This window comes from Castor canadensis, chromosome 10 (assembly GCF_047511655.1).
Source record: "Castor canadensis chromosome 10, mCasCan1.hap1v2, whole genome shotgun sequence".
Classification (NCBI taxonomy): Eukaryota; Metazoa; Chordata; class Mammalia; order Rodentia; family Castoridae; genus Castor; species Castor canadensis.
Window position 1 is genome coordinate 68,582,515 of NC_133395.1, and position 24,218 is coordinate 68,606,732.

The 24,218-nt window shown below is 37.0% G+C and overlaps 1 protein-coding gene across 4 annotated transcripts in view; it reads left to right on the forward strand.

Annotated features, from left to right (window-relative positions):
• Alg5 (ALG5 dolichyl-phosphate beta-glucosyltransferase) overlaps positions 1 to 24,218 on the forward strand; it is a 35,428-nt gene extending 11,210 nt beyond the window's left edge. For all 4 annotated transcript variants that reach the window (XM_020184497.2, XM_020184488.2, XM_020184479.2 and 1 more), the window contains 4 exons: positions 6,786 to 6,845; positions 11,482 to 11,633; positions 21,839 to 21,924; positions 24,014 to 24,218. In XM_020184497.2, coding sequence (XP_020040086.1) covers positions 6,786 to 6,845; positions 11,482 to 11,633; positions 21,839 to 21,924; positions 24,014 to 24,129 — 414 coding nt within the window. In that variant the 3' untranslated portion in view covers positions 24,130 to 24,218. The remainder of the gene's footprint in view (positions 1 to 6,785; positions 6,846 to 11,481; positions 11,634 to 21,838; positions 21,925 to 24,013) is intronic.

A 24,218-nucleotide genomic window follows, 5' to 3' on the forward strand; every position in this document is an offset into this window, starting at 1 on the left:
TACATCTGACTATTTAAATTTAGATTATAAAACTTTAGTTCTTTAGTCTCCCTGGCCACCTTTCAGATCCTTGTGGCCAGTCCTGCCTTCTGGGACAGCATTGCCACCACCACACAGCAATTCTTGCACAGCGTAGCCATGTGGCATATGCATGGAATGATAATTGGGTTTGTTACAGTCTACTCTTACTATAAAGGTATTTCTTCTACCCCTTAGCAAATCATGATAGGCTAAAGAGAAACCTAATTGGTGAAGTTATTGGGATTGATTTTTGGGGTTCTGAGAAACCACAGGGATTTGATAACTTTCTCTTGCCTTGTTCCTCAGAGCTAGGGGAGCCTTGACTAGGAGAAGGGCAGAAAGTGTCTATTTTTAGCATGTGATTCTGTGTCTTTGTGCAGTAGGGCAAAGAAAAAACATTCAGCCAATGTTAGCGAGTGCACCAAACCAAAAAAAGGGAAAAAGTCCAGAACTTTCCTCTTGAATATCTAGTTCCTTTTACTGTACTCTGCAAAAAAAGAATTCTGATGCCATTTTTGGTCTTTACTGTAATCCACTTACTGCATTGTCACTGTGAATATTAGACTTTAAAGATTCAAGCACATGATTGTAATTAGGCTGATAATCCACAGCCTTGCTTTTATAGTACCTTAAGATATGCCTAGTTGTTAGTGTCACAGCTCACTTGAAGAAGTTTGGATTCTGTGAAGTTTTATCAAATGTATCATAACATATTTTAGAGGTGGAAAGTAGGAAAAATCTTTTTGATTAAGACCCTGTCTGCTCATGACTCTGACAAAGCTTGTAAACACTCAGTCTCCAGAGGATTCACACTGTGAGCTAACATGCATAGAGGTGTTAGAAGGAATCTTCAGTGTCTGGTTCAGGTGTTAGCACACTGTTCCTATAAAGGGCCAGATAGTAAAATTGGTAATTTTAAGGCTTTACAGTCTCTGGTAACTACTCAGCTCTGCAGTTGTTTACATACAAAAGTCTATATAAACGGTACATCAATGAATGGCCGTACTTGTGTCCAATAAAACCTTATTTATACAAAGCAGCAGACTAGATTTGGGCCATGGGCTGTAGTTTGCTGACCCTTGATATAATTCAGTCATTTTCCAATGTTGGGAACTTCACAACTACCAAGTGATCTTTCAATCTCTGCCTGCGCAGCCCTTCTGATGCCCAAGCAGCTTATGTTGTCTCTCAGTTCTGAAGCTCTTACACTACATACAAATCTGTCTCCTTTTAATACCCCTCAGTTGGTTCTGTTTTCTGTAGCCACGTCTACTTTGTAACACCCTTCAGAGTCCAAGTTGTTTCTTATGTGTCTTCTCTGTTTTAGGCTATCAGCAGTTCTTGAAGTTTCTAAACGTGGCATTTTTTTTTCCTTATCATACTGGTAATTTTCCAGTAAAAATGTATAAGTATAGTTTTAGTAACCACATTATATTGCTAGTTCATATTTCCAACTCTTTTTCATATACAATATCATTGAACCTTGTCACTCCATCCTTCTACTGATTTCTTGCTGTTTATTTTGCTTTGTTTCGTTGGGGAATGGAAGTGTGGCTATTTATCCCCATTGAATATCAATTCAGTCTCTAAAGACTGTCTTTCGTGCAATTGCTATTCCCTTCTCAATTCATGTTAGCCACAGACTTATTAAGTATTCCTTGCACATATTCCTCTAAGCCTTAAAAACAGTGACGTTTTGGAATAATTCTGAAAATAATGAAATGCAGTTCTTACAGTTACATAACTACTTCACTAGATGGCGGAAGTTGACTTTAATGCCCTTCATAGCACTGCTTTGACTGATTAATTTCTCCAATACCTTTTTCAGTGACTTCTAGTATTTTCTTTCTTCTCAACTGATACTATTTATTGTGACAAAAAGAAATTTGCTGCTGCTTCTTACTTGCCTTTCCTCTTAAAGTAACCAGGTCACATGTTCTGGTCTGATTATTCTCACACCATCAACTTAGAAAAGTCACCTACAATTCCTTCTGTGAAGATAATTGTTCTTTTAGGGTTTTAAACTACAGTTTAAGTAGAGCTCTATATGACACACACAAATAAAATACTATACTTAAATTTAGTTGCAAATATTTTATTTGTATTACCTTCTCTTTCCATATCTTATTTTTAATCTGCACAGCTTTCCTCCTACTTTTCAATTTCTTAACCACTGGTCCGTCTACCTCTTTTAATAACAGTCTGCTTGGTTTTATAATAATCTTTCTAGGCAAAGTCTGTCATGGTCATGTTTTCTGTGGCTTTAACAATTCGAAATGAGCCTGAGGCTGGAGGCTCACGCCAATAATACTAGCTACTCGGGAGGCAGAGATCAGGAGGACCGTAGTTCAAAACCAGCCCAGACAAATAGTTTTCAAGCCCTTATCTCGAAAAAGCACATCACAAAAAAAGGGCTGGTGGGGGTGGCTCAAGGTGTGGGCCCTGAGTTCAAGCCCCAGTACCACAAAAAAAAAAATTTTCAAAATGGAATCTAGAATCCCTGACCAGGCAAACGTAAGTGACAAAAGTCTGTACTTCACAATCAAAATAGTTCCGCAGGCTGTGGCTTAGACCTTCAGTTCTCCTTTAGATGTAGTTCCAACAAGTTAGATTTAACCCCACTAATGACTAGTGGTAATCGGCATAAAAGAGTTAAGAAGTAAAATAACATTAGGAAGAAAACCTGTTGAAACAGAGTATGGCGGCACATGTTGAAATCCCCTCACTCACGAGGATCACGAGTCCCAGGCAAGCCTGTCTGAAAAGCATAAAAGAAAAAGTGTCAGATCCGGTCGTAATCTCATACACGCCTACACACAACTCAGTGCAGAATGACCCTGACTGTTCCTTTGACTTCAAACTGTCCTTGCCAGTTGAAGCTTTGGTGCACCAACATTTTGTATACGTATATGCTTGGTTTCCTTGGTTTTTAAAAGAACATGGCAGTTACTGCTTTCCTGTTTAATTTTTTTAATGGGCTATGTGGGTAGGTGAGTTTTACCTCATTGTGTGGGTAGTACACCAAATATCCAAGAGACCCCTTGACTATTAACATCATGTTTTATAGACCACATAAGAGGAGATGGACTGTACATAACAGAACTCCCAAGAGAGTCATCTCAGCATGTCAATATGTGTTTCCCTCATCATTGAAAAAGTCAGCACAGGACCAGAAGTACTTATAGGAGCAGGGATGTTGTGCCAGCAAACTTCACTGAGGCCTAGGTCTTCCTCTAACAGGGAATAGTAAAATTTTCTGAGATAGACTGGAGAATAAATATTTTACACTTTGTAAGTCACATATGTTCCTTGTTTCAGTATTCTTTCTTATATTTTAAACCTTTAGAAATTAAAAAGCTAAGTCAGTGTGATTGATGCACAGCTATAATCCCAGCACTCGTGAGACTGAGGCAAGAGGAGTAAATTCCAGGCAAACCTGAGCTACAGAGCAAGACGATGTCTCAAAAAACAAAACACAAAGCATATAAAAGGAAAATATTGCTGGTGGAGTGGCTCAAGTGGTAGGTAGGGAACCTGCCTAGCAAGTGTGAGGCCCTGAGTTCAAACCCCAGTAGCACCAAAAATAAGCAAATAAAATGAAAATGTTAAAAAAAAAAAACACTCTTTACTAATAGGCCCACTTAAAAACAGCAGGTTGGATTTGACCTATGGGCCACCTCCGTTCTAGAAAATTGAAACCCTTACAACCATGATTTGTGCTAAAAATAGAAAATTCCAGAGATATAATGACCCAATTATTGTCAAGAGAAAATACTCTTTGAGATAGGATGGCATTATGATATAAACACATAACACGGTTTGTAATATATGATGTCTAGAATTTGTTTCACAGTACCTCAGGTTGAGTGGGATATGATAAGATTGACCAAGTGTTGACAGTTGTTAAAGTGAAAAAGAACATAATATACATGAATCAGTTTCAGCTGTGGGTATTTTAAATGCAGAGGGGAAGAGACCACATAAAAATATACAAAATATTAGGACACAGTGGCTGCTTCTATGTAGGGAGATAATACATGGCTGTCTTTAAATAGTTTCATCATATATGAGTAAATTTATATACTTGCCAGTCTCTTTTGCATTGTCTGGGATGGAACTCAGACACTGTGCATGCTAGGCAAACATTCTACCAACTGAGCTACATGCCTAGCCCTGCTTGCCAGTTTCTTCATGAAGAGCATTTTTAAATTTTAGGTCAGCTATTCAGGAGGTAAAGATCGGGAAAATTGCAGTTCAAGGCCATTGCAGGCAAAAAGTTAATGAGACCCCATCTCACCCACAATCCAGGAGTGGTGGTCCATATCTGTAATCCAAGCTACTGGATGGCATATGTCTGAGGCCTGCCAGGCAAAAGTGCGAGACCCTATCCCAAAAATAACTAAAGCACAAAAGGGCTGGAGGCATAGCTGAAGTTGTAGAGCATCTACCTAACAAGCAGAAGGTCCTGAATTACATGTACATATATATACACTTATTTTTGTGACTTACCCAAAATTCAAACCATATAAGAAAGATACACAGTGAAACTAGTTCCACCTTTCATTTCTCGGTTACTCCCAGAAGTAGCTAGTATCATTCATTTCTTTTATAGGTAGATGTTATATGTATTCTTTTTTCAGAAATTGCTAATTATAGCACACAGACACCACAGTGTGTCTTGGAGACTGAACAGTATTTATACATAAAACTACTTCCTCATTCTTTCACATCTTCATAGCCACTGCCTTTGGATAGACATGAAGTTAATTCTGAAATATTAACCTTTCATAAAGTCACTTTGCACATATGCAGGTGTTTATATTTATAGGAAGAACTGTTGGTTGGAATTGCTGAGTTGTGTTCTGTGTGCAATTATAATTCTGGCAGATGTTTCTGGAATGTGCAGGCATAGTGTAGTGCTCTGGCAAGTTTTATCCATGTTCCTGTTGTAGTGTAAGTATAACTGAGGATCCTTCAGTTGTTTAACAGCTCCATTTCCTCTTCTGTGAACTCTGTTCAGAGTCTTTCCCTTTTTCAACTGAATCGTTGGGTACTTTTTAAGATAATTTGTAGAAGTACTTTATGCATTTTGGAAGTTAACCCTTGGTCTACAATATAAATTGCCAATATGTTTCCTCAACTTTTTTTTTAACTTTGAATATTGTTATATTTTGTTGGTTGTTTTGCCACAGTTTTTATTATTTCATTATCAAATTGATCTATCTTTTGTTGTTATTTTAATCAGGATCTTGCTGTGTAGCCCAGGCTGACCTTGAACTCAGTATCCTCCTGCCTTGGCCTCCTGGGTGCTGGGATTACAGGTGTTCTCCACCATGCCAAACTTAGCTGTATCTTTTTTATGTGTTTTATATAGTCATGCCTTTTTTGAGATTTTTTTTTTTTTTTGCAGTACTGAGGTTTGAACTCAGAGCCTCATGCTTGCTAGGCAGGTGCTCTACCACTTGAGCCATACCACCAGCCCCCTTTTTTGAGACCATTTACAAAACAATTTCTAACATTTCACACTTAAATCTTGGCCATATCTGGATTATTCCTGTAAGAAGCTCAGATCCAACTTTATTTGCTCCCAAGGTGTCCTATGCCATCTGTAAGTTCAGCCTTCATCACCTGATTCAGAATGTCACTTTTATCATATTTTAAGTGCTCACATGGGTTTTTTCTATGAGTTTTTGGCCTTTCCACTCTGGTGACTGGAATTTCTATTTACATCCCATTACCTTAGTTTTACCTGTTGTGGCTTTACCATAGGTGTTAAAGTCCTTTAGGACTAGTCCTTCCTCACTCTTGGAATTCTCCTGGCTTTTTTCTTGATTCTTTAGTTTTTGGTAGTAATCCTAAAATCAGCTTGTATCCATGAAGAGTTATTTTGTTATTTTTATTATTATGGCCGTAAACTCACAGCTTAAGGTAAGGAGCACTGACTTTCTAATGCTGTCATCATACCCTGTCACCAGTGACCACCATCTGTCCTTCTGTGTGTTGGGTCTTTTGCTTCCCTTGACAGCGCTCACTTGATTACCCATATGTTGCCAGTTTCTTGCAGCTTATTTCTAGATTTGTCTTTTTTGTTCATGTTACAAATGCTGTGTTTTCTTCCATTGTATCTTCTGATTATTGTTTTTCAGATGAAGACTAAAGTATTAGACATATATTCCTTTTCTGTATACTCATCCCTTTAAGTTTTTTTTTTTTTTTTTTGGTGGCACTATGAGCCCAGGGCTTCACGCTTGATAGGCCATTCCACCAGCCCTTAAGTTATTTTTTGTAGTAGTTTTTCAGTTGCCATTCTTGGATATCCATTTATAAATAACCCTTTTCTTTCTAATACCACTAATTTTTCTCTAATAGTAGTAATAGTATTATTCTTAATAAAAAAAAAAACACTTAAAAAGATACAAATTTTAAAATAATATATTATGCCTCTTTTGCTTAGCCCTGGTCAAATTAAATTTGGTGTCCTATTAGTAAGTATGATTAGGCTTCTCAAAGCTGTGCCTGTGCTGAACTCCTCAGTAAACCTTTAGAAGATTTCTAGAGTTCTGTCTGTTTTGGCAGTACTGGGGTTTGGACTCTGGGCTTTGTGCTTGTTAACAGGAGCTCTACCACTTGAGCTACATTCCCAGCCATGATTTTTAATGTTTTTTTTAAAATATTTCTAAACATGAGACATTTACATTAAAAAATAAATACACTTATAAATGATACTTAAATATTGAAATGCTGTTTCATTGCTTTTTCCTCAGGATCAAATGGCTATTGCATGTGGATCTCGAGCTCATTTGGAAAAAGAATCAATTGCTCAGGTGAGACTCACTAGCTGGCTTAGAACAGCAGTCCCTCATTTTCACATGTACATTTGTCACAAAATAGTTCTCCTGTTGCATCTCTTAAAAATGGGATTCTTCTTAGTCTCATTTAATTTTCATGAGGTTTATGAACGATTAGTACATTTCAGTCATTTGGTTTTTTTAAAGATTATACAAGAAGGATGGAGATTTCACTTTGAGGATGTAAGCAGTTCTTATGGTAGTTATAAAAACAAAGAGATCCTATTCAGTTGAGGAAGACTTTTCTTATGATGCATTTTTGAGCCAGTCAGCTTACCTTTAGTGTTTCTCATATTGACACACTTCATTGCAATTCAGAGTGAGCATCCCTAACCCAAAAGTCTGAAATATGAAACTTAGAGTGCCAACATGATGCTGTAGATGGAGAATTCCACACCATGAAACTATTTCATACACAAAATTATTGAAAATACTACATAAAATTACCTTCAGTCTATATGTTAAGGTGTATATGAAACAGCTGAATTTCATGTTTAGACTGGGTCCTACCTCAAAAATTCTTGTTTCATATCTACAAAATACTCCAAAAAAAAAAAAAAAAAATCCAAAATCTAAAATACTTCTGATCCCAAGGTCTTGGGACAAGGGATACTCAAACTGTATTTGAGCTTCATTCAGAGTTTAATACTGTGTCTTCACTTTGTTTCTCTTAGAAAAATACTTCACTATAAAATTTAACAAGTCTGTGACTGCCCTTTTTAGATACAAATAAAGTGCTGAAGACTGTAACCTCTTTATTTTGTAGATTGTGCCAGACAAGCTAGAGTAATTTGAAGGGAGAAACAATAACCTTATTCAGGAGTTATTCTATGCAAAGTTGTTTTTAAGTCTTAATTATGCCTTTTCACTTTAAAATGTAAGTCTTAGATACACGATGATAGTCACAAACCCTCTTAAGGATTATGCTTAAGTGTGGAAACTTAGATTCTCCATTTCTTAGAAATAAATTATTTTAATATCCTCAAAATCTAGTCTGATATTCTGTGTGCCTTATAAACTCAGATTTGTTTTTGAAAAAAGCTACTCTATTAACCAAAGAGACTGTCACACTCCTAGAAATTTAAAATAAAGAGTTTAGAGTTTGTCCAATTTTATCATTTTATGGATACACAGGGGATTAAAAAAAGAAAAAGTTATGTCCAAAATGTTCAGCATATTATTTTTAACTATAAAGTACTAGAAACTATAAAATATTAAATTCCAATAATAGAAAAGCTAGCTATATCCCCTTCATAAAATATGCAGTCACTGATGACAGTGAACTGTATCACAACATGGGCAGTTAAAGTGCTGCACTGGATAAAAAAGCAGTGCAATATTTTAAAGGCAGTATTTGCTTTGTGAGTAAAAACTCAGTGAAAGTAAGCCAATATTAGTTTAATGATTTTGTGAGTAATGGGGGGAAGGGATAATTTACTTAGTGAGGAAAATAGATTGGAGAAATAGGAGGCAAGAGTTAAATTAGGAAACCATTGAAATAATCCAGGCAGGAAAGAGTTGGCCCCTGTGTTGATTTTTTGGTGGCAGCAGCAGTAACCATGTGTTTTGGTTTTATTTTTAATGATGTAAATTCTTTTTACTTAGAAATTCCATTAGTTGAAAACTGTTTCAACTAATAGTATTTAAGTGGGACTGTGATCTAAGTCTTCTTCTACCAGAAGAACGCCTGCTTGTAATGAGGCATTAAAGAATCTATCCCAGGATGTACATTTTTGTAATTTATATTGTCTCCATCCTTCTGTCCATTCCTCCATCTCTAAAACTAATGACTGATTTAGTGCTTCTGGTCCCCAGAGGATTAGCTCCTTTTCTGTAGAAGGAAAGGATGACCTGAGCCAGTCACTAGAGAGCACAGTTGCTCACTGCAGTGCCATTTGTCACTGCTGCCTGATAGGCTTGTCCAAATCCAGATTATTCTCATAGAACTTAGATTTCTTATCGAAGGTCGCCTCCACAAAAGAACAGACATGCATCTGTCATAAGTACACAAAACTGCAGCATGGCCTTTGGGTTTTCTTCATGTGCTGTACATAATATAAGCCCTTGCATGGTGGCTCAATCTGCAGAAAGTGAGGAAATTATAAAAGAATTAAGTTATCAAACAGCAGCTGCATAATTTATTGCGTAGTTTTCACATATAGCTTTTCTAAATATTTTTCTGTATGTCCTCAATCTTACCATCTGGTTTGCTGCTCTCTTGGAAGACAGGCTTGGCACAGAGCCATGGAGTGCTTTTAACTTCTGAGACGTACTCTCTGTAATAGTAATGTATGTACTGTCCAGATAGTCTTGAATTTGTCATTTTAAGAGGATTCAAAGCTAGAATCCTTCAGTGGTTATTTAATGTCTTTGGTTTTTAAGATAATGAAATTACCAGCCAGCTTTACATTTTATCTGAATTCCTTGTTGACATTTCCTAAACCTTGGAGATAACATGGTTAATATTGAAACAGTGAATGTCTTTTTCCTTCATTTTTTAAATGTTCATTTCAGAAGTTTATATAGTACTTCTGTATGATTCAGTTAGCTTCATTTAACAAAGTAAGCGTATCTTGCAATATATTTTAGGTGTCTTCTTAATTTTTAGATATTTGCCAGGTTTTAAAAATTAAAGCAAGATCCTCTTGTTTGTTGTTTACCTAAACTGTTCTGCTTTTCCATCTGTTAGAAATCAGGTAAATTAAGGTTTTCATGTGAACTCCTCACATTTGTACTTTTTAATAAAGAGCTGTTTTTCTACCACAAAATATAGTAAGTCTTTTAACATCCAAGGAAAAGCAGTCATGAATATTTTCACATTAGAAATCACTCAAGGAGAACAGTTTACAGGTATTGTTTTTCTATCTTTAATTTTTATTTTTCTATCTTTTGATTTCTATTTGCTCCTTTCCTAAGCATAAATGCTCTTTTGGATGTTTAATCAGTCCACCAGTATTTATTGGAAGTATTTTATATGGAAGGCACTGAGCAAGCCATTGTGAGATTCCCAAAGTAATTTAAGATGAGGTTTCTGCCCAATCTACTTAGAGAGGTAAGACATATTTACATAAAAACATAATTAATGAATGTAGGTGGTCATTTTCTTAATTTTGCTGTGCATACCTTATAGATAAGTTTTATTCCCCCTTCCCTTCACTATCCACAGGTGAGATTGTGCTCAGGAGAGTGAAACTTTCTTCCTTTATGAACCTATACTGAGTCCTGTTACTTTCTGTACAAACACTTGGCTAACTGCTTTCACATAATCTCATTCTGTCCTGAGGAGAACACTGTGGGGTAGACATCTGGGTCTCTTTTATAGTTGAGGACACCTGAGAGTTGAAGTCACTCTCAAGGTGATCAGCAATGCAGCCATGGTCCAGACCTCTGCTGAACGTGTGCTTTTCTCCCATGTCGTATTATTACTCCGTTCCATGATGATAGAAAAAGCTGCGTAAATAAAGAATGAAACTGAAGACGACAATTACGAAAATCAAAGGAAAAAGAACCTTTAATAGCATGAGATTTTCAATGTTTTCCATGGATCCTCAATAGTTTGCTTATGTGCATTAGTAATGCATCATTGCAAAGGTCCGTTGCCTTAAATATAGAACATTTTAGTTATCCTATCTTTTTTTTTTTTTTTCTTGTAGCAAGGTTTACTATCAAGCTCCATTCACTGGGCCAGAATAGAGTGTTAGAGAAAAGCTCGTTCCTCATGTAGCACACTCCCAACTCTTGTTTTCAAGTCTTTTTTTTTTACAATACTAGGGATTGAACCCAGGCCCTCTAAAGCAAGTCCTCTACCACTTGAGCCATGCTCCCAACCCTTTTGCTATGTATTCTGTTTTGTTTTATTTGGATTTTTTGAGACAGGGTCTCACTAACTTTGCCAAGTTGGTCTCAGTCTCGAGATCCTCCTGCCTTCATCTCCCAGGTAGCTGGGATTATAGGCATGTACCACCATGCCTAGCTTTTTTTTTTTAAATCTTAAACCTGAAGGTCTTTAATACATTGATAACTAATAATCTATTCTCAGTAGTAATCACTAATAACAATAGTGAATCCTCAGATGGATTAAAAACTACTGAAGTTTAATATCCAAAGTATTAAAGAATTCAGGCTTCACAGTGTATTTACTTAGATATCTGGCATACCTAATTAGACTGGGTTTTCTAGGATGTAACCTTTGCTATGTTCTGCCGTTCCTCTTTTACAGTATTCTTATTAGTTAGGTATCAGACCATGGGTTCAAGTCTGAAGTTTTTATGACAGAACACTGTCACCTTTTTTGAAACTGAAATGTATGTGGGACAGAGAAGCATAAAATCTATAGGTAAATCAGATGTTCTTGCTTACAGCAGCCCCATGCTGGGTGTACTGAAGCCTGGCCTCCACAGGTCCTGTGACTCCAGGCACCTCTGCTTTCCGCAGCAGGCAGCCTCACCACACCTTTAATACACTTTACTGGAGAAGCCAGTGGAACAGTGGTGTCCATGTGTAAGGTCCACTCAGTTAACGGAATATGAAAATGCCCTTGTCTGCAGCAGGTGTTTTCATACCTGCTGACAGGTGAATGGAAAAGTCATTTCTCTTTTGTCTTTATTTTCAGCGTTCTTACTTCCGTACTCTTCTCATGTATGGGTTCCACTTTCTGGTGTGGTTCCTTTGTGTCAAAGGAATCAGGGACACACAGTGTGGATTCAAATTACTAACTCGAGAAGCAGCTTCACGGACGTTTTCATCTCTGCACATTGAACAATGGTAGGTTTCTAACTGGAGTGTGTCTGTTATATTTTATTAACCCAAATAATGGAAGTAGCTTTAGGTTATAATAATGAACATCCGGATTAAGACAAAATTGACACTTGTGTTTCTAAACTTAATCTGTACCTTTATACTTTTCCTGGGTTGGATCTTATTTTGAATATACCCAAACCCAACATAAGGTTTAAAGGTATGTGTTTACCTTAATCATAGTATCAACTGACAAGCCTGAAAACATCCTGTTCCTTTAAGCTTATTTCCCTCGCCTCCCTGCACTTTGAAGGAACTAGTTCCACTTTTCATTTCTCAGTTACTCCTACAGGTAACTAGTGTCATCCATTTCTTTTGCAAGTAGATGCTTATATGTGTACTTTTTTCAGAAATTGCAGATTATAACACACTGTACATAGACTCTTAACAGCTGAACAGGGCACCTATTTTCCCTTCTTTCCTTCTTTATAGTCTCTCTCCAGTCCTGTGATCGAAGCCTCATCTTCCACCTCAAAAACCTAACCCTGACCATTTCTAGTCTTGCTTGTGTAATCAGTCACCTTTCCCAAAACCCTCTCCATTGACCTTGCTCATGTCTTTCAACTCCAGCCCCAGCTCTCCTTCCACAGCCAGACTTTTCTTGGACCAGTGGTCTGTATTCATTAACTTCATTTTCTCATTTCCACTCACTTCTCTCCCTCCTTTAATAAGGATTTCTCCCATCCCTCTTACCTCCATGTCATGAAACCCAGTGGTCATATTAAACACTTGTCAGACCTATCCCATTAGTGGCATTTGATACTTCTGAGTTCTCTCTTGAAACACAGTTTCCTCAGCATGGAGCTCCCCCACGCCTTCCCTCAACTCTTCACCCATATTAATAGTTAGCACTGCTGTACAGAAGCTAGGAACCCTAGCAGTGCATGTATCCAAACCATGACCAAAGCTTCTTGCTTTTAGCTTTCATATCCCTCCATTTCTTTCCATCTCCACCTCCATCATCAAGGACATCATCCTGTCCCAGACTGCCAGGCTGCAGTCCAAGGGACCTTTTCAAAACTTAAAGAGTGACAGTCACATGTACCTCTACTGCCTAAAATTCTCTGGTGGCTTCCAGTGGCCTTCAGTGGTGTGCAGAGTCTGACCCCCACCTGCGTCTTTACCTGCAGACTCCTGACTTTTGAACATATCCTCTTCCATCTTCCTTAGGGAAGTCTGCTCTTGCTCTTTAGAAGAGCTCTAGTGCCCCAACTATATGCTACTACATATAAAAGTACATATAAAGTACCAATTACCTCTGTTGTTTTTTTCTTGTTTGCATAATTATTCAACACTTTTTAAAGTATAAGCTCCACGAGAGCAAGAATCCCATCTAATGTTGATCACTATAAATTCCACTGCTGAGTAGAGTGCCTGGGATAGAACAGCTGCCCAGTAAATACTGTTCAAAGAATCAGTGCTTAGTGTTTTAATAATGAATTCTGTGTAAATCTGTTCTGGTGGATATCTGCATAATTATTCCAATATATGTTCATTTTTGATGTGTCTACCATTTTCATGCATCTGTTTCCAAACATCTGTTGTTTTCTTAAATACAGATGTCATATAACCTCCAAAAAATTATTTCAAAGAAACTATCGTTTCAGAATTAAAATGATCATTTAGATGTGTTTTCAAAACTTTTTTTCTTAGATTAAAAAATTTTATTCCAGGCTCAATGGCACACAGCTGTAATGCCATCTGATCAGGAGGCAGTGGTAGGAGGATCACAAGTTCAAGGCCAGCCCCGGCAAAGTTAGTGAATACTGACTCAAATACTAAATAAAAACAAAAAGGTTGGGGGCATGGCTCAGGTGGTAGAGCACTTGTCTAGCATGCAAGGCCCTTGGTTCAATCCCCAGTACCACCAAAAAAAAGAAAGAAATGTAAAGTTGGTCCTCAAATTCAGATACATGTTTAAATTAATAATTAATGGACTCCAAAATCAGAAAATCTAACTTCAGAAGCAATTTTAGAAGTAAAGCCTACTCTCTGCACTACATATTTTTCAATTAGCTGTTAGGTACAGAATGAAGGTCAAAGAAGTTAGGTCTTTGTAGTTTAGATGGATTTAGAAGTGGAAGACACTATTTTTCACTCTCAGCAATCTTCTGTTTTGCTTAAAATATAAAAGGATAGAGTTGATTATCTAAAAATCATGATATTTCCATGTCAGGATTGTTTCAGGGCAACCTTTTTCCTACAGAAATGCATGAGACATGCATGTAAGCCATGTACTTTTTTTTTTTTCATAGCCATATAGAAAAAATAAACATGAGAAAATTATTTTTTTTGTTTTGATGATACTGGGGTTTGAACTCACAGCTCTGTGCTTGCTGGGCAGGTACTGTACCACTTTAACCACGTCTCCAGCTCTTTCTGTTCTGGTTATTTTGGAGATGGGGTCTTGTTTTTTGTTAAGATGGGCCTAAACTGTGATCCTCATATTTTAGGCTTCCCACCATCACTGTACACAGATACATGCCACCATGCCCAGCCCAGCTTTTTTCTGTTGGAATGGGTTCTCACAAATTTTTTTGCCCTAGCTGACCTGGAATCTCAGTTCTCCTGATGTCAGCCTCCCAAGTTGTTAGGATTACAACAATGAGCCACCTGCACCCAACTAAAATTTATTTTAAATAACATACTTTAACACAATATATCCAAAATATTGTCATTTCTGCGTGCAAACATTATGAAAAAAATTGAGATTCATATTCTTCTCTTTGGACTTTATTTTCAAATTTGAAACTCATCTGAGTTCAGAGTAGCCATAATTGAAGTATTCAATAGCCTTAAAGTGGTTTGTGGCCACTGTTCTGGACAGCATAATATTTGTGGGTTTTTTTGTAGGTGGGAGCCAGGAATGGTGGTACACATGTATAATCCCAACAGGATTGTGTTTCGAGCCAGCCCAGGCAAAAGCGTAAGACCCAATCCAAAAGAAAAAATTAAAAAAAAAAAAAACAGCAAATTGGCTGGGGATGAGACTCAGTGGTAGAGTACCTGCCTAACACAAGAGTCCCTGAGTTCAATACCCAGGACCAGGGGATGGGGAGAGGGAGTATTACTGGATTTTTTTTAAATTATGAAATGTTTAAGTGTTATGTTAACATTTATTTGGTGCTTGATTGACATAGTATTGGCCTCATTTAAATTTTGTGTATGTGTGTGGTACTGGGGTTTGAACTCAGGACTTAGACCTTGAGCCACTCCACACACCCGTTTTTATGAATGGTTTTTTGAGTCTCCCAAACTATTTGCCCAACCAAGATCCTCCTGATCTCTGCCTCCTGGGTAGTTAGGATTATAAGCGCGAGCCACTGGCACCTGGTGCATCTAAAAAATTCTAGAATCTTGCGTTTTTCTTCAGGGTCCAGTTATATTTATTTTGTACCTATAAAGCATAATCACCAAATGTGCTTGTGCCGATTTGTTTATTAGCAATCCACTCTTTCCACAGTAATAGTTCCTCAGTGAAACCTCTGTTCCTGCATTTAAAATCAAGAAAGATTAAAGAACAATATGTATTTTTCTTAGGCAACACAAGTTATAGAAACCAAGTTGCACATGTGCTATTTATTTCATGCAAATGTCACCTTTGATTTGTTAAAGGGTTTATTCTAAAGATTCTTTGAAAGTTTTCTCATAACTTTCAAAAACTACAAATGAAGTTGACTTTCTAAGTACTCAAAAAATATCAAAGTATACAGCTAGAGGTTTGTTTGTTTGTTTTAGCTTTCATTGTTTGCAGTGCTAGGCAAATACTCCACAACTGAGCTACATCCCCAGCCCTTGATTTTCTGAGACAGTGTCTCACTGTGTAGCCCAGGCTGGCTTTGAACTTGTGCTCCTCCTCCTTCAACTGCCTGAGGGTTGGGATTATAGACGTACACCACCACACCCAGAACTGAAGTTAAGTTTTTAAGGAGGATAGCTGAAGACATTTGTTTGGATTCAGAATTACACAGTTGAGTATGGGTATATTAAATGCTAAATATATATATATATTTGTTTAACTATCAATGTAATTTAAATAAAATTAGATAAATGGGCATATTAAAATAAAATTTTTCAAAGGGGTATGTTGATATAAACATACAGGTATTAAAATTAAGTGATGAATTTTTTCTCTTTAAATTCATATATATATGTATGTGTATATATATATGTATGTGTATATATATGTGTATATATATATATATATATATATATATATATATACACATTCTCAGCTGTACCTCACCTTAATTCTTTCCAGTTCTTAGAAATGTACTTTTTACCAGTGACTTCTTTTCATTGTTACTTTTCCTTGGTGTTCTAATGCTTATAACTTACAGTTAAACGGTTCTGTAAGAGAGAAGCTGAATATCCAACTCCTACTCCCAGCTGTAGCCACAGGTCTTCCTTGCTATTGCTTCTTGGTATTTGCCTTCATATTCGAGATAACTCAATTTTTCACTTTTACATACTACTTTCCAAAATAGGAAATGGATGGCTGAGAATGTCATTCCCTACATTCCTCTCTCCCCTCTCCACCCTAAGACAGTTCTAACATAATGCTGTATGTCAGTATTGATGGTCATAGCTGTGCAGGGTCAGCTCACATTTAGTGCAGTGCAATCACATTACCTGGCTACCTCTATTTTCCTGATGATAATAACTCCCTGGAGGTTTCTGTTTGCATTAGTGACTACAGATCTGTCACTTGCTTGTGTTCCTCCAGGCCTGTACTATCTCTCAGTGTTCAAATGCACAGAATCTGCACCCTGTCATCTTTTCTTAGATATATCTTTCTTTCTTTTTTTATCCAGTGTTTTTTATGGTTGTACCCTGGGAACATTGTGACATTTACAAAAGTTCTTATAGTGCATCGTAACTGAATTTATCCTCTTGGAGACATTTATCACCTCCTGCTTTTGGTTGTCTCTGGCCACTAATTGACATCATCCTCAATCTTTCTCTCTTTTTTTTTTTCTTTACGACAAGGGGGTTTGAACCCAGGGCCTACTCCTTGAGCTACTCCACCAGCCTTTTGTGTATGTGTGTGTGATGGGCTTTTTTGAGATAGGGTCTCATTCGAAGCTGGACTGGCTTCGAACCACGATCCTCCTGATCCTCTGCCTCCTGAGTAGCTAGGATTACAGATGTGACCACTAGTGCCCAACTCTCAATCTCTTTTCTCTGCTATTTTACTGGAGCACACTCTCTGTTAACTTCATAAAATATGAGAAAGGTTTCTGAGACCTTGCATGTGAAAAAGAGATGTTTTTCTACCTTCCCTTGTTTAATAGATAGAAGAGAATTACAAGGTAGTTGTCATTTTCCTCAGATTCTTCAGCATTCACTCTCTATGGAGAAGTCCATTTCTGTAGATAATCTGAATCTTGATTGCATATTATTTCCATTCCCTTTTGGAAGTTTTTGTGCCGCAGTGTTTCTCATGCATTTTGCTGAGTGCCCAGTAGATTCTTAAGTTCAGAAACCCATGACTTTTAGTTCTTTTTTAATATAAAGTTCACTAGTACATTCAATAAACATTGTAAGTCTATTGATAGCGTTGTTTAAATTTTATTGTAAATCAGTGTTGCATATGTATCTATGGTTTCTGGGGTACAAAGTGATGGCATGACTTACAGATATGATGTGGAATAGTTAAATCCATCTAGGTGATATGTCTGTCACTTCAAATACTTATTTTTTTGTTGTAAAAATGTGAAATTTACTCGTACCAGTTTCCTTGGTTGTGTTGTATTTTTTTTTGTTTTGTTTTGTTTTGTTTTGTTTTGTTTTGAGACAGGGTCTCACTATATAACCCAGGCTAGCTTAGAACTTTCAATTCTCCTACCTCTGTCTCCTGAGAGCTGGGAATACAGGCATGTGCCACCACACCCAGCACTAACCTTAGCAATTTTTAATTGTACAAGATGCTATTATTAGCTATACTCATTATATTGTACAATAGATCTCAAAAAAATAATAAATCATTTGTACATTTGCCCATCATCCCCCCATTTCCCCTAGCCCTCAGCCTCTAGAAACCTCCCTTCTACTCTGCTTCTGAATTCAGTTGTTTCAGATTGCACAAATAAGTGAGACTATCCAGTATGCCTTTCTGGGTGTAGTTTATTTTATTTAGCATAATGTTTCAACTTTATCTCCTTTGTTGCAAATGACAGAATTTTTCTTTTTAAGGCTGTGTAGTATTTTGTGGGTGTGTGGGTGCCGCTTTGTTTTAATCCATCTTTCCATTGAGGAACACTCAGATTAATTTTATAACTTGGCTATTGTGAACTGCGTATTGGAATGAACATAGGAATACCACTGTCTCTCTGACGTACTGATTGTTGGATCTTATGGCAAGTTTTTAATTTTTTAAGGAACCTCCACACTATTTTCCATAATGGCTATACTAATTTACATTTCCACCAACAATTGCAAGCATTCCCTTTCCTTCCACATCTTCTCCAACCTTTTGTCTTTTTGACAGTAGCCATTCTAACAGGTATGAGGTGGTATCTCATTGTGAGTTTGTTTTGTTTTGTTTTGTTTTCTTGAGGCAGGGTCTTGCTATGTAGCTCAGGCTGTCCTCCAACTTGTGATCCTGCCTCAGCCTTCTGAGTATATGTTTTCTTTTAAGAAATGTCCATTCAGGTCTCTTGCCCATTCTTTAATCTGATTATTTGTTTGCTTTCTGTGGAGTTGAATTCCTTACATATTTTGGGTGTTAGCCCTTATCAGATTCATGGCTTGAGGTATTTCCTCCCAATTCAAAACTTGTCTCTTCACCCTGTTAGTTGTTTCCTTTGCTGTGCAGTAGCTTTTTAATTTAATGTAATCCCATTTGATTTTGTTTTTGTTGCTTGTACTTTTTTAATTAAATCTAAAAAAATCATTGTCCAGACTAACATCAGATAGTTTTTCTGCTACATTTTCTTCTAGTAGTTTTACAGCATCAGTTCTCTTAAGTCTTCAATTCAGTTTGACATACTTTTTATGTCAAGGATCTGTATTCTTCTGCATATGGATGTAAGATAGGATCTGTATTCTTCTGCATATGGATGTCTAGTTTTCTCAGCATCATTTATGTAAGACTCATTTCCTTAGTTCCAAAAGTGTTATTTAGTCTTTTTTTGTTTGTTTGTTTGTTTGTTTGACAGTGTCGTCTTTGCATTTCCTCTGTCCTGACAAACAGATGTGGGACTTCCTTGGTAGTCCTGTAATTTTCTCCCTTTCCCATGTTTGGTCTTTGGAGGAGATTCGCTCAATTTTATCATCCAGCCCTCCTTTTCTTTTTTTTTTTTTTTTTTTTCAATACTGAGGCTTGAACTCAGGGCCTTCACCTTGAGCCACTCCACCAGCCCTATTTTTGTGAAGGGTTTTTCGAGATAGGGTCTCGCAGAACTATTTGCCCAGACTGGCTTCAAACTGCGATCCTCCTGATCTCTGCCTCCTGAGTAGCTGGGATTTAGGCATGAGCCACTGGAGCCTGGCTCCTTTTGAATTTTTACTGCTGCCAAAATTTTAATTTCTTAGAACTCATTTTTAGTTTCTAGTATTTTTTTACTATCTTCTGTTTCATACTGCAGTATCTTCTAAAGGCTTTCTGAATGTCTCATTGAAAAAATGGATATTTTGTGCTTTCACTGCACTGTTTCTGTTGGCTGTAGTTCATTTTTCTTGTTCCTTTTTATCAGTAGTCCTTCCTCAGAAACCTTCAGTATGGAACTGAAATGCTCATCAGAAGCTATGTGCATGGGCAGAACCCACAGAGCCTCCAGTTCACTGAGAGATTTATTTCACTGTAGATTAAACTAGCACAGCCATGTGAGAAGCTCCCACCTGTCACTATCCTGTAGACTGGCCATTTTTCCTAAAGTGGGATCCTTTAATCTCCTGCCCAGGAGCTCTGAACCACATGGAGGGAAGGAAAATCAAATACAGATGTTCAGAGTCCTGTGGCAGCACACCTGCCCTCCTCCAGCAGATATCATTTGAGGCTTCTGACCCCTAGGCCCTCCGTGGCTCCTGCACCTGTTAGCCTTCTTCCAGGCTTCTCCACAGTGGTCCTTTCCTAGCTACTTTCCTTTCCAACTACTTTCATCTTCCAAACTTTTTTTTTTCCACTATGATCTCCTCCCTTCTTTGTCCTTTTGTTTCTTCCATTCTTGTTGCTTTAATTTTAGTGGGATTTCAGGAGGGTACATGTTTTCCTGGTGTGTTTAATGCAGATTTAACACACTCTGTTCTTCAGGAATATGTGTTTGCTCTACCAGGAACTTCGTAACATTAGGAAGCACGGTTGCTCTGCCCGACCCACATTCACAGAAACAAATGAAGATGCCTGAGTTTGAGAAAAACCCTTTTGCTGCTTTTCTGTAGTAGCACAAGGCTCTGCAGGGGTGCTTGGCATTTTAGTTAAAATTTTTGCTTTGATAACAGCATTTCAGACAAAATATGGTGATGTGAGCTGCAATTTTTTTTGGTTGCAAACATCTTAATGTGCTCTAAATTGTTTAAGAGAAGAAGGGTATAATAAAAAAAATAAAAAACCTTTTGGTCTAGGGTGTTTTGTTTGCTTTTTGTTTTTTTAACTATAAAATGATTTCAACTAACCAATGCTTATTTCCCACTCCTTTTCATTCATCACTCTTACGGTGTTTTGTATCTTTGATAAGTCACTGACAATATACTGGTATCCTTACAAAAACATTTAGTAATCTTATTCAGGTTATTGAAATCCACTAGAACTAACTCATCCTACTAGCTAATATTGTTTTTGTGTTAGAAAGTTAAGGGCTAAGTACCAAGTTTAATATTGAAATTATTTTCTTTCTAGGTAATAAGCTAAGGGATGTTTTATTTTTTCATCTTAACTGAATATTAGGAAAAGAAAATACTTTAAAAGATAGCTTTCATATTAAATTATCCAAATGTTTGGAATTTAAACTGGTTGCATAATGGATAGTGATAACATTGTGGCTAAAATAAAACTTCCAAATTCAAATTGCCTGGGATCAGAGAAACCAAGTACAAGTGGGTTTTGGGCATTTTCTTGCGTATATTCACATTTTAAAACTAAGCCCTGAAAATCTGAACTGTGACCCATGCAACATAACGTAGAAAAGGGGACTTAGGGGTGGGGGAGGGGTTAGGACCCAAGGATGAAAGCAAAATATTGGTGGACTTCAGAGGTAATCAAAAGAGCAAGAAGAAGGTCTAGGGTATAGCACTGCATCATTTCCTTTGAAAGGAAACAACTGGCTCAAAAAAAATTGTAAGCAGAATACAGAAAAACTTCTGGATCAAGATTCATAACCTTTAGCGAAAAGAGATTTGACCTAAAGCATGAAGCAGATTAATGAGAGCTTTAAGAAAGACCTGTCCTGGGTCTGAAGGAAGGATGAACTAGGGATCCAGACTGGACATCTGTCTATTAAGACAAGATGTCTAATTCCTTTGTTATGCATTCAGTCATATCCAGAGTGTTTTCAGACTAGTCTGCCACAGCTTTTCACTCTTAATAATTGCCATAATGCACTGTCCAGGATAGCAGGAAAGGGAACAGGAAAAGACAAGGCCCCAGGAACACTGTTTTAGAAAGGAAACCTTGATCTTTTTTTTTTTTTCTATTTTTCGTGTGTGTGTGGGGGGCGGTACTGGGGTTTTCTTGAACTCAAGGCCTTGCACATGAGCCATGTCCCCAGCCCAAAACTTTGATCCTTTGATAGCAGGAAAAAAAAAAAATCAAGCTCCTAGAGTGTAAGAGTTCTGCTTTATTGGCTCTCTGAGTCAGCTGGAAATGCTGTTAGTTCTGTACTTTGTCCTAGTCAAGGTTGGGATCAACAACTGTCCATCTTGCAGATTTCTAGGATTAAATTTTCTCTTGGAGCCCCAAAGGCTGTTTTCATATCTGAGAGTTTCTGAGTTGTGATAGAGGAACAGCATTTCTTATTTAAATGGTATCTACTAACATTAAATAGCTTGTTTGCCTTGAAGTTTCTGAATCATTCAGTATTCAAGTATTTGACCTTCTGTGAATCTGATCATCAGTTTTATAATATAAGCTTTGAATCTGCCTTGTAAGTTTCTTTAAAACTTGCCAAGGTAGAGATTCAATTATGTACTATTTGTGCTTTAAAAAATAAGTATCAATATATTTTCTATTTCAGGGCTTTTGATGTAGAACTACTCTACATAGCACAATTCTTTAAAATTCCAATAGCAGAAATTGCTGTCAACTGGACTGAAATTGAAGGTGAGTATATTGTTTATTTACAGCTGATCTTTAGTTAGCCATAGGAAGAGACCGAAGACAGTGCACTTGTCTGATAGTTTGCTGGCTTTAATGTTCTCCCTCCTTTCATCAGTGCCTTCTCATCTCTCCTGACACAGAGTCAGTTTCCCTGCCTCCTTCCATCTTGCTGTCTCCTTCTTTATCTTTCCAGTCTGTTCCTGGGGTCTTCAGTAGCCCTACCCTGGCCAAAAACTTCAAGCCTTTTCCAGTAGACAATGTCATATTGATCCGATGTTAATAACCTACAAACCACTAGGCAAAAGTAAACAAGAAGTTCTAAAATGATTTTACTCTTAAGTGTTCACTGTCCTCAGTTCATACAAAGCTCCTTTGTTTTTATTTTTGTTGTTTTGAGATGTGCTCTCACTATATTGTCCAGACTAGTCTTGAACTCGTATGCTCAAGCACTCCTCCCATCTCAGTTACCCAAATACAGAGCCATTTATTAAATGTCATCTGAATCTGTACATATATCCAAAAATGTAAAACTTTGTAAGACCTATAATAATATGAAATCTATCATAAATCTTAGTAATTCCTGTTCAGAAAAGTTTAGGATTTAAAAATATAGTCTAGTTTTCTCCTTTGCTTACCTTAGAATGAACCTAAATAATTTCATGGTGTGGGAGCAAATAACATAATCAGCTGGAAACTTTTCCAAAGTCTATTCCTTCCCTGGGAGCACTTGACCCTCTCTTTGAGAGTCCTTGTTGCTGTAAGCCAGTATTACTCTGTAACCTCACATGTTTAGGACAGAAAAAGGTTAAGAGCCAGTCTTGAGATTATACAATCTATGTAATGTAGAATTCAAACCTCTAGATGTTTTGCTGACTCAAACTGAGTTTATATAAACTTAACTAACCCCCTCCTGACCTGTGCATTATTTGACTAGAATCAAAAAAGAATTGGGAATTGAAAGGGTTATTCAACATTGACTCTGTTAATCTGGTACAGCAGAGTCCCAATGAGAAGGTGAAGTGGGGAAAAATAAAAGTGTATTTCATGTTTCTGTCATTTGCTTATTTGCATTACATAGATAGTGTGTATGACTTGTAGGTACCTCAACGTCCTCCTTTATTGAATGGAGGTAATATTTGCCCCCTGCTTAATAATTGAGAATGAGATTAATGTTCACAAAGTGCTTTGGTGGTAATGTTTTCAGAAGGAAGTTATTGTATAAATCAGAGCATCGGAAAGGTCTTTGAGGATAAAGTATAATTTTGAACCTTCTTCCTGATAGATGTCCATTTATCTGTAGGCATTGTACAAATAATGCTTGCAAGAATCTACTGCACTAATGGATCAAACATTTAATTAGGCCATGCAGCCTGAGACAAAGAGGCCTGGACAACATTGTGAAGTCTGTTCTTAAGCTTTATTTTCCACCATTAAGACTGGATCATTTGTAGGAATAATCATATTCACCCATGTGCTATATTTATAGTTGTCCTGTGTGTAATTCTGTTTTTTCACAACCAGCAATCAGGGCATGGTCTTCCTAGAACCCTCACCATTCTGATAATGCCCTCTTCCCTGCTGCAGGGTCTCTGAAATTTTTATGCTCTAGATTCTCCCAAATTTGATTGCACTTCACTTTAGCTTTGAAATCTTTTTAAAAATTTTTGTCTAAGATTTAAATAAGATTTCAGAAACTCATAGAGACCATATAGACTGGCTTTTCCTTTATATCAACCCAGGGATTCATGCATACTGGGCAAGCACTCAACCACTGAGCCATACCGTAGCCTAGAATATAATTTTAAACTTGAGAGTTTTTCTCCTGAGTTTATTTTATTATTTGTTTGTTTGTTTGTTTATTTATTTAGCAGTACTGGAGTTTGACCTCTGGGCGTATACCTTGAGCCACTCTACCAGCTGTTTTATATGAAGGGTTTTTTCAGAATAGGGTCTTGCGAACTATTTGCCCAGGCTGGCTTCAAACCGATATCCTCCTGATCTCTGCCTCCTGAGTAGCTAGGATTATGTAATTTATGTTAATGTTTTATATTAATTTAAGTTAATTTATGTTAATGGGTTTTTTAAATCACAGGGTCAAAACTAGTCCCATTTTGGAGCTGGCTACAAATGGGCAAGGACTTACTTTTTATACGACTTCGATATATGACTGGTGCCTGGAAGCTTGAGCAAACTAGGAAAATGAACTAGGCAGTTTGCAGACTTTGACTGTATTACTCATCAGTGTCACACTATTTCATTTGAAATTAAAATTTTAAATAAAGTGAGAATAAACCTAT